A 16,577-nucleotide genomic window follows, 5' to 3' on the forward strand; every position below is an offset into this window, starting at 1 on the left:
ATCCCTCCCTACTTCTTCCCTTCTCATTTTGTGGGTGAGAGAGGTGACTCGCGAGGTCATTCGCGCCCCTGCCCTGGTATGTAGCCTTTAAAATAATTAGGGCCACAGTTTGAACCACCGTCCATACTAACACGGCCCTAGTTTGGGGGGAGACAAGGTTGCCAGCAGGTAAGAGAAGAAATTTACACAAAATACAAGTATATGTATTTTTTGCAACAAAAGAAACTATTTATTTGGAATATGCATTACCAGTACAAATTAGGAGACTGTAAAACCTACACCGTGTTAGTATCATTAGAGAACACAAAAGTTCAGTTGGAATCAAAAGGGACAGAAGCCTGTGCTCTCACAGAAGCAGAAAAGCTTAAACTTTCAAAAACCAAAACAGAGCAGAACTTTGCAGGTTTATACTCTGAATAATAAGAACAGGGGAGGGGAGCAGGAGAATAAAACCAACCACCAAAGGAAAGCACTTCAAAATAATTGGAAAGAAAGGAAGTAAGTAATAAGAGAGAAAAGGGGGGAAAACATTGAATGTTTTATTAATTTTAACAAAAGGGAAAAAAAAAGTTTACAAAAAATAGAAGATTCCAGAAAGCTCTGAGCTGGGTGTTGAAACCAGAAAGGTGATGTGAAAAGCTCGTCATTATTTTGTTGACTCAGGAACAAGAGTGCAGGTGTCTGGGCAGAAACACCTGCGAAGCACTGTTCCACAGTCCCGCATCTTTGCCTTCACTTTTCTTGCTTACGTTCTGGTTGCTTTCTGGACACTTATAATCATTTGTTGAATGCAAAGTGTTTCAAATAAGTTTCTTCCAGATAATACTGCTTTCTTTTCTCCTATTAACTAATAAAAACATTCCAAATCACGCCGGGTTAACTAGTTTTAAGCAGCCACCTGAATCGGAGGGTAGTAAGAGCTATGCTGTCAAGGAGTCCAACTTCACCTCTCAGCATTACAAGGAGAGCCCTGAGTCAGGCTCAGTTTCTCGACTCTTCATCCAAAATCGGGACTCAAAGAATCAGCGGGCCGGCGGACCCCCGGGATGGCTTGCTGGATCTAGTCTACGTAGCCAGTGGTCCATCACACCAGGATTTCCTGTCGGATGCTTCTGGGAGAAAAGATCCTCTCTAGTTGTAAGAGGGCTCATGGAATGTTGTTATTAATCAGGAAGAAAGAAAAGAAAGCATTTCGTTGCGACATTCACAGTCAACAAAGGCAAGAAGTCTCTCCCTACTGTAGACAAGGTCTCCTGGACCAAGTCCTTGAATTTTTAAAGGGCCAAAAGGAGAACCCAGGTCCCTGACTGTGTTTTTCTCAGGGACTGCAGGAGTGCCACACACTCTGGAAATGCACGTGAGTGATGTGACATCCGCATGGGCTTCATCTTTGTCGTTGAAGTCAACTGAATTCCGGAGCAAAGTAGAAGTACAAGGAAGCCACCTAACTCTACAAATGTCATCTTTTCACATCACCTCGTATACATATTTAAGGAATCAAAACAGCAAGATCATAATCCTGACAATTAAAAAAAAAAGCCCCCCCCCAATAAAACAACCAAAAATAACACAAAACATATTTTTTTTAATATTTTAAAGAGCAGGAATAAAGAAAGAAAAGAATTTATTTCTGGGTCTCAAAGTTAATAAACGTAACGTGTTAGGTTGTACCTATTATGCTCACTATCCCAACCTTTTTTTTTTTTTTTTTTTTAGTTTACAAAATGAATTACTGTCACTTTTAAACATTGTGAAACAGGAAATGAATGTGCACAACTCGACACTTTTCTAGCATTCTTGAACTAATTCACAAATGCAAGAAAATAAAAGAAAAATGGGGGAAATGATTAATGTAGGTAGTTTGGTGTTAAAAACGAACGCAGGAATGATGTGTATTGTCACAGAAAGAAGAGGGGAAGCCCCCCATCCTGTTTTGCGTGCTATGAGGGTCATTTTTAAAATTTTTTTATTATAAACACTATTAAATTCAGACCGCTTTTTTGGTTTTTTTTTTCTTTATCTGAATATACAAGAACATTCATTATCAAATGTTCATCATCAATACTACAAAGAACGAGACACAAGTCGCAAGAAACAATGGAAAATGTTAATAAAGCTGAAAGAATTGTTGAGTATTTTTTTTTTGTATTTTTTTAAGTTTTTTTTAAATTTGAGTTTCTGTAGTTTCATCTTTTTTGGTATCGAAGTCAGGTTTTTCTGGGCAGAAAAATAAAACTCAGAAGGAAAGGGGGGGTAAGGTATGTGAGAGAAGGCAACCAGGAAATAAAGAACCACCACCACAGCAAAAAACAAAAAAACAAAAAAAACCCCCAAAAATAATAATAATAAAAAAAATCACTGTTAAGGAAGGTGCCACTTGGCAAAAGTACTGCACAGGCGTCAGTTCCACGCCAGGGGGAGGAGTTAGGGGTGAAAAGGAGGATGTGATGGAGAGTTAACAAGGTGGGCAAACCCAAGGGCTAGTATTACTCAGGGGAAATCAGCTGCCAGGGAAAACAGGGCGCTCCCACTCCCATTAGAAAATGCAGGAGTCCTGGGGCACATTTTGGTATCTGTAGGATGGACCTAATACGAATTCCCAGGGAGCTATATTTCCAGAGGCACGCTCTTTCCATCCCCTTCCTTCTGCTTCCAGAGTTCCCAAGCTTCGCTCACTGTCAGGGATCTGGCGGTTGCCGTGTTGGACGTGATGGTGGGCATGGAGGGGAGGTGGTGGGCAACTGGAACCGAGGTCTGAGGGAAGTAAGTGCTGAGTGGGGAAGATGCTGGGAGAGGTGAGAATCAGTGCAAACTCCTGCGGGGAGAGAAGCCGTCTGTGCAAATGCAGCTCTGCTCTGATCTGTTTCAACACCTTAAAATGGCAATCATTCAACCCAAATCTGGAATCGCTCTTCCGGTTTCCAAGAGAACCCTTTCGGGTCTATTCTGCACTTAGCGCAGTCAGGCATGTGACCCAGCCGTACCCCCGTGTGGGTAGTTTAGGTCCCTGACCCTGAGCAAGGTTCTCCAAAGGCTCTATGACTACGGAGTTGTCACAAGACGGCTCTTGCCCGGAAGCCCCTCTACCGGGTTCTGTTCTGATTGGGGCACAGGTCAGCAGACACAGTCTTTCCACTGCTCCTAGTCACCAAGGCACAATTCCATCTTGCCAAAGATTTACCTTTTTTTTTTTGCCTTTCCTTTAAAGTCACGCACCTTCCAGTTTCTTAGGGAACCTCTCTCTTCAACACACACACACAGGAGCAATTTCTATTCATTACCGTAGCGCCATGCACAATTTCCACGACCTCGTTAGCGGGCCATCCTTACCTCTCAGGGGCTTCTATGTCTCCCACAGGCCTCTCAAGCAGAGTGGATGTGACAGGGGACTAAGTACTTACAAGGCCACATACTGGGTTCAAGTACAAACTAAGAGAACTGGGTCCTATTTTTCTAGGTTGGACGCTTATCTCTAGTCTATGAAACCAAACAGACCAACACAAACAAAAAACCAACAATAATACCCCTTCTCCTCTTTGTCACCACGGCAATGACGTCAGGGGTTACCAGATGGTTGTGATGGCAACCAGAGGTTGGAACAGCAAAACCATATATTGCCCCTCCATGGCACGAACCGGTTCATCTCAGGGATGACACTTCCCCTGACTTCACATGTACAAATGGGATATGAACGAAATCAATTTCCTCAGTCTCTCACAAGCCTCTTGGTAAACCAGGCATCACAATCCCCATCTTACAGATGAAGACAATGAGGTGCCGAGAGATGTGGCCACCTCCCCACTTAGGTTACAGAGCCACCACGTTGATCGCTGGCACAGCTGAAGAATGTAAGCTCAGGTGACACTACAGAAGAGCTTTCTATACGTACTGTCCTCTCAGATAGTTCCAGGGAATGAAAACCACTGTGACAATTTCACGGAGGACGTTACCTCCCCTTTCCCCAGCGCTCCTAGGTCTTCACGTTAAGCTAGCAAAATCTGCCCGAGCCGTGTTCTTACGCAACCCCTCCAGAACCAGATTGCGGTGCCATGTGACACTTCGGAGAATTAATGCAACGTCCCTAATACGAAAACAAAACCAGAACAGAACCAAATCCGTTCCAGACATTGTAAGCACTGTGTGTGGCTCCCTGAGCGCTCCAGAGGTGGCGGGAACAACAGTGTACGCTGCAAACCTGGCCTCCATCACGATCAAGTCCTGTGTGTAGGTCATTCCGCTGTGTGCAGGCTGGGGGGCTGCAGGTCGGGGAAGCCCCAGGCACATACTGTTTCTCTGGGTCGGCAACCTTCAGAGCGGCTAACTGCCTCTCCTGGGCTCACCAGGCAAATTGCTGTGGCTGCTAATGTAGGTCTTGGCATGTGGCATGTGACTGATCTTGAGAAAACCAATGTATGAGGCTGTGCCTGTGCTGACGTGTGCCTGGGTGTGCGTGAGCATGTGTGTGCACGTGTGTGTGTGTCTGTGAAGGTTTCATTGAAGGGTTTCAGGGTAAGAACCTTCTACTCCTTAGTGGCTCATTCGTCACCACGCCCACTCAGATCTGGCTTTGCCGTAGGTGCTGGACTTTGCTTGCTAAGTGTTGCGTGGTCTCCAAAGACTATGCCTCTGAAACCAAGAGCTGTTAGGAGGAGGAGGAGGCCTCCAAGAATTCTCCCCTGCTGGTTGCTTACGTCCTCTCCTGCGGCTCCACTTCCTGCCTGGGAATCGACCTAGTGGAGCCGAGACCGGAAAATGTGGCACCTTCAGAAGCCCAGCTGCGGCAGTCTCCGGGGCACAGCTGGGGCTGGGAAGGAAGAGGAGGAAAGTGTTCTAAGCAGAACCGGCCCAGGGAGGGAAGAGCGAGAGGAGGCAGGGGGCCTGGAATGAGTGGGGGCAACGTGGCGCATTCCTGCGAAGAGGTAGTGAGAGTAAGAAGAGAAACAAGAGAAGGGCTGCCTGTTAACAGAGGGAGCGAGGGATCCGAGTGAGGTAAATTTGGCTCCTCAAACCACCAGCGTGAAAACATACAAACACGTTTATTATTTTCTTTGTATTTTCTTTCCTCTTTAAATTCCTCTAATTGTTGAAAATATCCTTCCGTGATGTAATAGCGGGCAGGGACCCAGGGAGTCTAGGACAGAGGGAGGGGGCAGGAAAGATGGCGGACACCAGGCTGACAGCTGGAGGCAGGGAAGGGTGGCTTCTACCCAGAAAAAAAAGGGAAGAGAGTATAAAGAAGTGTCCAGATTGGCTGAAATAGCATCCCAAAGAAGAGAAGAGAAGGAGACTCTTATTGTGTTTGCTGAGTGCTTCGACCTCCAGTCTGACCGCTTCAGCGTTGGGAGAGAAACCCTCCCTCCTGGCCCTGTCCCGACTGGGGCACAGGGTCAGCCGGGATGCGACTGCTGGGAGATCAGTTGGAGGTATCAGAGTGAACACTGCCAGGGCCTTCTGTAGGGGAGGTCACTGATGAAGGGGTAGTAGCATCCTGCCAACCTCCATTAGCCTAGAAGGGAAAAAGGGAGACAAGTCAGTCCTCTGAGATCGGGCGGCCATATTGAGCAGACAACGACAACAAGGCAACTTGTGTAAGGGGCCTGGCACATGGGCAGCTCTTCTTGTGGTTGATGATGCTCCCTCCACCCTCGGATGAGTACGGGTCCTCCCAGTGAGCCTTTGGACCCAAGCTGACACCTCCCACTTCTCGAAGATACTTCAAATCGGTCAAAGCTATCCAATGATCATTGGGTGTGCTTGAGGGGAAGGACGGGTCAAGGGCCCCCAGTTCTAGTTCTGAGTCTGGCAATGACTAGCTCTTGACTCTGGCGAAGGACTTCCACCTCTTTGGCCTTAGGTTTCCCAAGAAGGTTGCCCAAATGCTTTCTAAGCCCTTCCCCCCCCCCACCCCCGCATGTTCCGTATGTTACAGGATTCCAGGCACCTGTTCTGTGCAAGGCTCTGTGCTACGTGCTCTCGGGTATATATAATGATGAGCGAGATACAGTGCATGTCCTCAAGGACGGGGAGAAGACACGCACACGAATGAACTCTAACTCTAGGCAGAGCCTAATAAACGATACAGCCCAGGTGTTACGACAGTTCAGATGAAGACAATATCCCATCTTGTTGGAGCATCAGGAGAAGCGTCAGGGAGGAGGTACTCTTGGAGGCGAGCCACGAAAAGGTCAGAGGTGATTGAGGCGAATAGAACAGGTGAAACAGAGGTGGACTAGGGACTGGCCCACGTAAATACATCTAGAGAGGTGGCGAGCCAGGAAGCTCTAAGTATGATCTCCACTTACAGGTCTTTTTTCTACGGTTCTAAATCCGGAAGCATCCAAACAATGGGATTGTTTGAAAAGGATCGGTTTTAATGAGCACCCCTTGCCAGAAATATCTCACCACTGAAATACCTGAGGAGTGATCTGTTAAGAGTGGTTAGTTCGTGATCCGTACGTAATCTGTGATTGTGTATGTATTTTAAAGCACTGAAATGGAAGTGTCCTAAAGTGCATTTTTCTCCCCAGTTGCTGTGTTCCCTTGAAGCTGACATACCTCACCTCTGAAAATGTTAATGTTGAACAGACCAGGTCTTAGGCAGGCTTGGTAAATTATTTTCTACTGTACTGTCCACGCATATATTTGGGGTACCCGGGGCTGGTACTATTGCTGCCATTTGGGAGGGACCCCAGCTTCTACTCTAGCATAATCCACCGTTCTTAGAAGCATGCTTGACACCTGGGTGCTGGCAACTCTGGGTTCACATTTCATTCATAAGAAAGCAGGGGGGCGAGAGAAACACAGGCTTCTGGTTTCTGGCTGAGACACACCAGTTTCTTGACCTTTGAATCTAGATTCCTTTTCCTCTGCTTGCTCATCCACTGGGCTTTCTTTTTCACTAGCTCACCCAAATGATGATCCAATTTTTCCAGGGAAGCCTGGTGCTTAATTCATAGCAGCTCCCACCAGTTACCTCTGCATGAAGATAGGATCGCCTCCCCGCCCCACCCATCACTAAAGAGCAGGTCTGGATACTAAGAGCACAAAAGGTCATCCTGGGCAATCCACCTCAATCGGGGATCCATGAATCATTGCTCACAAAAATCCAAATCTCCATCTCCTGACTTAGTCAGGTAGCTCCTCCCGCCCCCTCTCCCTGCACAGCCCATTTCTCCTGTTGTTGGCAAGGGATCGGATGGTGAATAAGGAAGGGGAAATGGGAATTCTTTCTTTGCTATCTTTCTGGGGTCAAGACGCTGCAGTTACGCCCAGAACCAAGAAGAGAATTAATTCGGCGTCCTAATGCAGGCTGGTCACAGAGCTCAGCCTCCCTTTCCAACCAAGAACATGTATTCTGGTGCCATTTTGGGCAGATTGGGAAGAGCGATTGCATTTATTTTACCCCAAAGAACATCCCTTATTGTCATCATTCATCTTTCCTGATTATACAAGCTTATATCATATTTTCAAATATAATATATGCAATTCTATATGCAACGTAATATTCGGAAAAGAGAAAAAAGCGTGAAATACAAAATGGAAACACCTATAATCCTAACACTCAAAGACAGTTAGCTGTTAGCATCGTGAGACCTGTCTGCCCTGACGACCCTTTTTTATCCATGGGCGTCTACCAGAGGGACAGGTAAGTAAATAACTAAATAGACGGCTATGCGTGTGCATGTGTATGTGTGTTTGCCGAGTGGTGCAGGATTTTCAGAAAACTTGATGGAAGTTCCTTAAGTACGGTGTCACGATGCAGAGAGCAAAGTGCTGGTACAAGAGGAAACAGACGCTTGTGTCTTAGACTCAACCTGGCAGGAGACAAGTAGATGCGGAAAAGCAGGCGGTGTCCGAGGCGCAGCACACGGCGCCGAGAACTTTCACGACCTTGCTCATAATGCACCACTATTACCATTATTTAGCCGTGCTCCGATTTCATTAAAATAACAATAAGTGGTGCCCCCCAAATAAAGCCATCAATCAAGAAAATGAGCCCTGTGGCGTCTCATTAGGAGGGAGCCGGCAAGGCGTGCGACTTTGACCAGAAGATTCGGGGAGGCTCCCTTTTTGATTTGTGTCTGGGTTGAAATAACTCGAACAGGAGACCATGTGAGAAAAGTTCTGTTTTCTCAGACCGGTACACAAGATGCCAGAGGGTCCAGGGAACTCACAGATGGTAGAGACACGAATTATTTCAAGCCGATATCAAAACTGGCATTTTAATTAGGCTAGCTGGCCCGGCGAAGAAGACGACACAAGACCTTCTATTAAAAACAGATAAATAAAATCAATCTCTTCAGCTGCCTTTTATTCCATAAACACCCCCACGCAGACTGGGTGACCAGCTGTCCCGGCGCGCCCAGGGCCTGCATCCCTCGTGCAGAACACTCAAATCCCATATTCCGGAAACACCCGCCCCAAGGCCCAGGGACACCAAGGGGGCTGCTCATCATCCCCTAGGGTGTCCCCTGTCATGACCCCCTACATCTTGCCACATTCAGGACCCTGCGGACTCTGGCTTTCCCGTTAGAGGACTGCAAGCCCTTTCTGGAACAGGCATCCCCTGTGACAGCGTGGGCTGGAGACTCTGCTTCTCGGGGGCACTGCTTGCCCGGGCCCAGGGGCTGCTGCCCCCCTGCTGGAACCTCTGCGATCGCCAAGTGTGAGGTGGCCCAACGCAACCGGGTTCTTCGGGCTGCGGTTCCAGCCGCGCGATGTGAGCCGTTCAGGGGCCGCTCCGTCTTGGGAACCAGCTGACCCCGCTCCCGGAGCACCCAACCCGGGGAGTCATCTCCTCCTTCTCCAACTGCAGGTGCACAGCAAGTGGGAAACCCCGCCTCTGTGTGTTTATCTCTGGGGCGGGAGCACGGAGAGTCCAAGGAGAGTCCCTGATGGGCTCATTAGCCACCAGGCGGGGGCGGCGAGAAGCAAGCCTCGTTGTTTTTATATTTTCCTTCTGCACCCCAACTTCCACTCTCACTCGCCTTCGTAGCAGACGCGCTCACTTCGAAGAGCTGACGCTGGGAACGCACCTGGCCCTACGGGGGTGGAAAGGTGAATACGAGCAGCCCTGGTGCGAGAGCGTGGACGCCTGCACCTCGGCCTCCAGGGAGCCTGTGGCCCGCAGGTGCTGGAGCCAGAGCCCAGTGCGCGGCTCATCCCACCCGTGAAGCCCGGGCCAGCGGCCGGCTCATCGTGGGCCCTCCCGAGCAGGAGGCGAAGACAATATAAAACTAGGACTGGGTGATGGCCACCGAGGTGGGCACTTGACGGGATGAGCACTGGGTGTTATTCTATATGTTGGTAAATTGAACACCAATAAAAAATAAATTTATAAAAAAGAAAAAAAAAAAACTAGGACAAGATGCAGCCAGTTTCCTAGTTAAGAAAAGCTGGACTTTCAAACACAACGTGAAGAAAGGTAGACGGGGACAAACTGTTCCAGGACAAAAATGACTATTTGCATCCTGCCCGGATGCACTTGGCACACGTGCCCCAGGTGGCCGGGCTGCCCCTAACAGATAAGGCCCAGCCTTCGAGTGAGGGAGGCAGAGAGCGAGCTAGCCGTGAAGCCGGCGATGGAGCAGTGTGGACGCGGACGCCCCACACGGTGTCTCCGAACCAAACACGAGAACTTCGCAGAAGGGCCCCCGAAGCCCCGGCTTCTCTCTCCTCGCCCCCTTCCCGAGCCCCAGCAAGGGCCACCTGCCTCTCCCTCGCTGCGCAGGACGCAGAGGAGCGGCGGCCGCCGGGCTGAGTACCTCCGGGCCGCCCTCCGCTCCCTCCGGCCCTGCCTCTGAGCTCCCCTTCGCAGCACACGGTTGATGCAGAGAATTCATCACCGGATGTGACAGCCCAGGCGAGCCTGGCACTAGGAAACTCTCATTTGCAGCCCAGAAATCCGCGGAGGTGCCACAAACTGGCTGATGTCAGCACCAAGTGGAGCTCGATCTGCATACGGGCCAGATGCCATTTCCAGAGATGCCTTGGGTGTGGGTGTGGGGGGGGTGCGGGGGGAGGGAAGGAACACTGAGCACCCTGACGCACCCCCTCGGCCTCTTAGGCACATGCACACACACGCACACACACGCACACGTGGCTGCACGGGCCCACGCGAGCGGAGACATCGGCTCACCCCCGGGGCCACATCCAGATCTTCCTCGCTTCCATGAGGACAGAGCTTGGGGTTCCTGCCGTGCGTGCATGTTTCCCAAGATCACACAGGCAGCGCTTCCCAAAAGCTGCTCGTGGGCAAAGTGGCGCCGTGGACAGGTCCCTCAGGGACACGACGTTCAAAGCTTCCCCGGAAGCTGCCCCGCGGTGCACGGGCTCCCCGGCCCCGACAACCCGCAGCCACCTCCCCAGCTGCCACCGGAGCGCTCGTTCCAGGGTCTGCGTCCCATCTCCCCGCTTCACCTTCAGCGGCTTCCCCTTGGCCTCGGGGTGAGGCTCAGTGTCCTCATTGGGCCCCCAACGTCCCTGATCTGGCTCAGTCCCCCACTCCACGCTCGTGTTTAATACTCCGGCCACCGCAGGCGACCAGAGTGGAGCATTCGTTTCAGGCCTGCTCCTTGCTCCTGAACACTCCCCTCGTCCCATTACCTGCCACGCACACCTTGGCTCTTTTGAAGATTGAGGTGACGTGTCTCGCGTCCCTATCTGCCCCCCAGCAAGGTCTGTTCCTCCTGCAGGTGCGGCGTCCTCCACTGCCCCCCCTCAGCTCCCCTAGTCCCCACACCCCCGCTGCACCCCCCCGTGTTCTCTGTATGCACCTGTGCTCCCACCCCCATCGCACCCCCCTCCCCGTGTTCTCCGTATGCACCTGTGCTCCCACCCCCATCGCACCCCCTCCCGTGTTCTCCGTATGCACCTGTGCTCCCGCCCCCACTGCACCCCCTCCCCGTGTTCTCCGTATTGCATTTGTTCTATGTCTGTCTCACCTACCAGACCACAATAGCAGGAACTTTTCTTTGTTTCCAAAGTGCCTACCACAGTGCCTGTTGCAGCACAGGTTCTAATAAATATCTCTTGGAGGGACACACAAAGAAGGAAACAAACATTTAGTGGCGCTACAACATTCCTTCCCCATTGTGGGTGTGGAGAGATACATGGTATTGGACCCGTGACCTTCACAGTCCAGGCAGAGGACACGTAAAGAGCTGTGTACCCTAGAAAATATTCAAAGGCTAAAGCCGAGGCAGTGCCAAGTTTCAGGGTAACTTCTACCTCCAGGAAGTGAACTTGTCTAAATGGGCATCAAGGAGACCTGGTGCTTCCTAGCTTATCCCAAGCAAGGAACAATGATTCCTATTTACACTGCTCTGTTTTGCTTCTTTCAAAAACAGTTGAGCAAGCACTGGATCCTGCCTGTTGCAGCTCCTTGGCTTCGCACACCACCTCTATAAGGAGTGTCCTCCCTAGGACACGGGGAGGAAGCAGGTACCGTACCCTGAATCTGGAACAGTCTTCTGGTCACTTCCTCAGTGGGAATCACAAAAATGTAAGGACCAGAGGTTTCCCCATCATTACTTCCTCCAAAGCTGAGACCCACATGCACACATAGCTCCTACCTTGGGATCTGGGATTGGAGCTGCCTAATAACATAGGACACCCCCCAAATTTTAGGTAAACAACAAATAACTTTTTAGTGTAAGTTTGTTGCATGCGATATCTCCATGTGCAGCTCTATTGGGAATAACATGCACACTCAACCCAAAAATATTTTATTCTGGCTTATTCTGGTACCATAGGTAACTCAGAATCAATTTTGCTGCTTGTCCTGCTTTGACCTTTTGCACCTGAATCTTCATACAGGTGTGTCTTTGCTGTGGCCACACCATCTCTACCAAGTCCATGCCTGCTTCTGCTTTATGTCTTGCTACTTCTTACAGTTCATCTGAGACTGAGATGGTGACTTGCTCTTGCACTTTGGTCCTGCTCTGGAACCTCAGCTCGCCAACTACTACCTGCCATCACATTTCCCCTAAGCCCTTCCTCTGCTTGGATTATCCCACGCTGCTCACTCCAGAATCCCTGTTTCCATGGTCCCCTGACTCTGTGGGTACCCTCCCTGACTGCCCACCTGCCACTAGGTCAGTCCCTGGTGACCTTACAACCAAGTCCCAGTATCACATCCCTTTCTAGGCTGGCTCCACCACAGCCTCCTGAGTCCTGAGATTTTGCTCTGAAGGTCCACGTGTGAAGAAAAATCGGCAGTGAAGCAGCCACTCCTGTAGAGAATGGATACCCCGGCTAACCAAGACTTCAGCAGTTTAAGCTGCTGCCAAGAAATAATAGACTACCCATTTGCAAAGTAAGATTCCTTTTGACTCTATAGCAAAGTCCAGCAAGAGGCTCCGTGCCTTTGCCTCTTCCTCTCCTCTGGTCTCTAGAACTCCATGTCATTGTCCACGGCCTGGCCTGAGAGTTACCTCCTTCCTTCTTCAAGACATACCACCATCTACTTGCCTATGTACCAGGACCCCTGACTTTTTGACCCTTCATGTTAACACTTTGCCATGTGTGGCATTTATTTATTTATTTATTTATTTATTTATTTATTTATTTATTTAAATATCTATGTGAGCACCAGGTTTCACTCACTGTCATCACTTAATTCTGAATTCTACAAATAAGCACCCAGTGTCTACCTTGTACTATGTACTAGGCATATAGTGGTAGATACAATATATAAATTTTTAAATCTGACATCTACTCTCTCCTGGAACTTCCTGCCTTGTGGGAAATAGACATTTGACAAATCATCAAAAGGACAAATGTAGATTCTATAGATGGTAGTAAGTGCCATGAGAGTATAAAAGGGACCTCATTGTGGTTGGGCTTCGGGAAAGTCAGCCTAGAGGTGACCGAAAATAGACAAGTCAACAGTGGGGCAAAGAGCAATCTGGGCAGAAGGCGAATCCTTTCCTAAGGTTCCAAGGACCTCGAAGAGGGCCAGAAGCAACGGAATGAGGAGAGGGGTAGTGAGGGTAGCAAGACGGGGCTGGAGGGTTGCAGCGCTTGATCATGGTTTCAGGACACATGAAGGATTTTCATTTTTCCTCTCAACGAGATGATGAATCATTCAGCCATAGGTCATCAGAGCAGAAGGATCATGTCTCATAGAGAGCTTCTCAGTTAGGTACTTGAGGCCTTCCGGAGGCTGGTGGCCACTCTAACTGTGCTGTTGTACAGGGATTGTGGTGCTAATTCTCTTACTTCGGTTGATGAGTACATAATGGTACATAAACCCAGTGGGAGCTCCTATTCTTACTTCTCAGGTGAGGAATCTAGGACTCAGAAACTAGAATTTTTCAGACTCAGTCTCTGCTATATGCCACTGCTTTTGGACATTTCAAGTTCCAAAAGGCCAGGCCGTGTGACTGGGTGGGCACCACAGGCAGAGCATGGCTCAGGGCTGAAGGCAGGGGACTCATGGCTGCATTTGACCTTCAGGGAATCTCTGTGCTGTTAATTAAGATGCTAGAACTTATGAACCACAAGACAGGCCTCCAAGACCTCTTTTAGGGGATTCTAGTATTTCCCACTGCTAAGCTGCAATCCACCTCCCCAAACTTGGTTCTGGACAAGACAAACTCTCCTCCCCCGGGGTTATACCTCTGAGACACCACCACGTGGGGTGTCATCTTGCTAATACTAAGTTATCTTAACTGGAAATGGGGCATCCAGCTTTAAGACCTGTACAGTAAAGTTGGTATTCATCTACTTGGTACGAACATGAACTCTCTAGGACCCGTCGTTGTCTCCAGCCTTATCCGGTATGCGCTCTAGCTGCTGTCCAAGTGGTGACAGTCAAAACCCAACCACAAGAATATCAACTGCCACACCAAGATGGTGCACCACACAACTAAAGTACACATGTAGGTCAACTCTGAGATCGAGATCTGTTTCAGCACCTTCTTAGCTTCATTCTTTTCTAATTCATCTGTTATGAAGGCCCAGGGTTAATACCGCCACGTAAGGCTCTTCAGACACACAAGACGGTTTGGTGGAACCTTTCATGGCTCGCACAGGATATGAAGTCACGTGCATTTCCAGGCTCATGGCTGGGCTGCTCCTTATTTCTGCCACAAGTACAAATTGGACAGTTACACATAATGTTTCTGGGTCCCACAGGCTTATAGAGTCCTTAGGTTAAATGTGCATCAAGGAAGTTAAACTTAAAGAATTTGTTTTATTTCATTCACAGAGTCAAAGAAAAATAAGCTCCACCTGATTTAGCTAAATGGAGGGGCCTTAGTGCAGAAATGTATTTATATCTGAATAAACATCCTCTACGCTCACACCTGCATAAACCAAAACACATACACACTTGCACACATTCATACACAGTGTTCATAAATGGGCAGAATTTGTACTTATTTCGTCATATTTACAGAGAACTAATACAGGTTTAGAAAATACAGCGCCTAAAAAATGCATATACAACCAGCACACACACACACACACACACACACACACATACACAGATGCTGCTTAAAAGGGAAAAGAATAGCTGTATGAGATAACAGAAAATCATATTTACTCATATGCCTAAAGTCTAGATAATTCAAGCAAAGCTATTTTTTTTTTAAACTCTCAGTATACATTATCCGATTGGCTGATTCTACACGGCCCCAAATTCTTCATTTTATTTTTATAACCTCTGATTTTGCTTTGGCTTTTTTGAAAGGCTATTATTTGCTCAGGGCACACACTGAGATTGTATACACACCTTAATGATGAACGAGAGCTATACACAGAACACACACACACACATACACACACACGCACGCGCAGATGAAACACATGGTGAACCTTGAGGCTATTTGCCATCACACAGGAAGCTAAAGCCCCTTACACTTTTCTGACCATCCAAGAGACAGCAATTACCCCAGATTATCAGACCAACAATGACATGCCGCGTACAGAGAGACACTGAGCCAACTCTACATCCCAAAGACTGGCATATTCAAGTACACTTAGGACATTAATAGCAATTTACGTGCCATCACTGAGACAAAGCCACAAAGGCTCCACTGGCAGCCTCTTATTTTGAAGCCTATTATTTGTGGGAGTTACAGGCTATAATCACAACAGAAACTTTTAAAACCCTTATCTTCCGTGACGCACCAAATCTATTTCAGAGTCATAATTGCTATGTCACCAGAGAGTTTGCTGCTTAATGCACTCAAATGCCATTTAGTGTTTGCAGGGTCATTACAGCTAACAGAAGGGTGGGGAGGGGGGAGATGTGGCAGGAAGCTGTGGGGGGAATGCAGACGGAGAATGTGGAGGGGAATGTGCTAGAATGGGGCACTAATTTATATAGGGGAGGATATTGTTGTTTGGAGAATTTCATTTACTGACAAAATGAGGGCAAGAGCTTGCAAACTGTGGGCCTGAGAATTCAGAATTCATGTGCCACCATCCCAGAGCCGTTTAGTGGATACTGGGGAATGGCCTCTTATATTCTGGGATTCTCAGCCAGGTGTGAGAGTGGGTTGATTTTCTAAAATTTTAATCTGTTTTCCTCTTACATTGCCCCAGAAACCTCTGCAGTGGGAATCTTCCGTTGGTGCTGAGGGCTCGGGAGTCTGACCTGGCTCTTCTGCACATGTCCTGCTCTGGAAGGAGAAGGCACAGGGAAGCGGTGCCCAGGAGGTGTCAAAATTCAGCAGCCCCGAAGAATGAGCTCCTTCGCAGGTGGCCAAAGAAGATACCAGGAGACTGATAGAGCAGCCAAACTGCCAGAAAACACCACATCATTCAGAAGACCAGTTTGTCAACCGAAGGTCATAAGAAAGCTTGTTAATGTACGCAGCTTGCTTTCTTCGTCCTGGCTATAAACTCGCCAAGTTCTTACTTGGCAACTCCTAATACTTCCGATCATACCAGGCGCAGGGTAAGTTGTCAAGGAAGTTTTTGACTGATTGATATACCCCTAGGTTTTCAAAGAAAACTCTTAGCTTCTATTTTATAGACCTGAGTTTTCTCATAGACGAGAAATACAGAAAATGTTAAGTGAATTCTGATTGGAGGGTTATTTTAGTTTTTTGTTTTTTTAAATCAACACCAGTATCACTTAGAGATCTGCCTTTCGTTTTCCTAGGCTAAAAAAAATCTGAAGAGCTTTCCACAGAAACAGAATAAGCCCTGGGGCCTTATTCCATAAGAGCCTTCTTCCACTGAGGAATGAGAGTTTTCTCAATTGTCTACATGCTGACAAAGTGCAGGATGGAATAATAACCTTATTGTATAAAAGTTCTTAGAAATCAATAGGAAAAGATGAACATTTCAAGAATACAGATAGAAGGCTAGCAAACATATGAAAAACATCCAATCTCACTAGTAATCGAAGAGATACAAATTAAAATAGAAATGAGAGGCCATTTTATAGCTGGATAACTGCCAAAGATTAAAAAAAAAAACCTGCTAAGATACTATTCCCAAGAGTGAGGAAATGGGAATGATCGTGAACTGCTGGTGGGAATCATGGGTTCATACAAGTTCCCAGAAGACAAGTTTGCCAGATATCGCAAAAGCCTTAGTCTAGTTCCTATCCTTTGATCCGG

At 48.1% G+C, this 16,577-nt stretch overlaps 1 protein-coding gene across 8 annotated transcripts in view; it reads right to left on the minus strand.

Annotated features, from left to right (window-relative positions):
- Nucleotides 1-16,577, minus strand: part of PBX1 (PBX homeobox 1) — a 325,781-nt gene that overhangs the window by 34,069 nt on the left and 275,135 nt on the right. For 5 of the 8 annotated variants that reach the window (XM_025420900.3, XM_025420901.3, XM_035711094.2 and 2 more), the window contains one exon: nucleotides 203-5,506. The exons of 2 other annotated variants lie outside the window; for them this stretch is intronic. In XM_025420900.3, the coding sequence (XP_025276685.1) occupies nucleotides 5,414-5,506 (93 nt within the window). In that variant the 3' untranslated portion in view covers nucleotides 203-5,413. Of the gene's footprint in view, nucleotides 1-202; nucleotides 5,507-16,577 lie in introns of those variants that run through there. One more of the 8 variants, XM_025420905.3, reaches the window with a different exon arrangement.

The sequence above is a fragment of the Canis lupus genome, chromosome 38 (assembly GCF_003254725.2).
Source record: "Canis lupus dingo isolate Sandy chromosome 38, ASM325472v2, whole genome shotgun sequence".
Classification (NCBI taxonomy): Eukaryota; Metazoa; Chordata; class Mammalia; order Carnivora; family Canidae; genus Canis; species Canis lupus.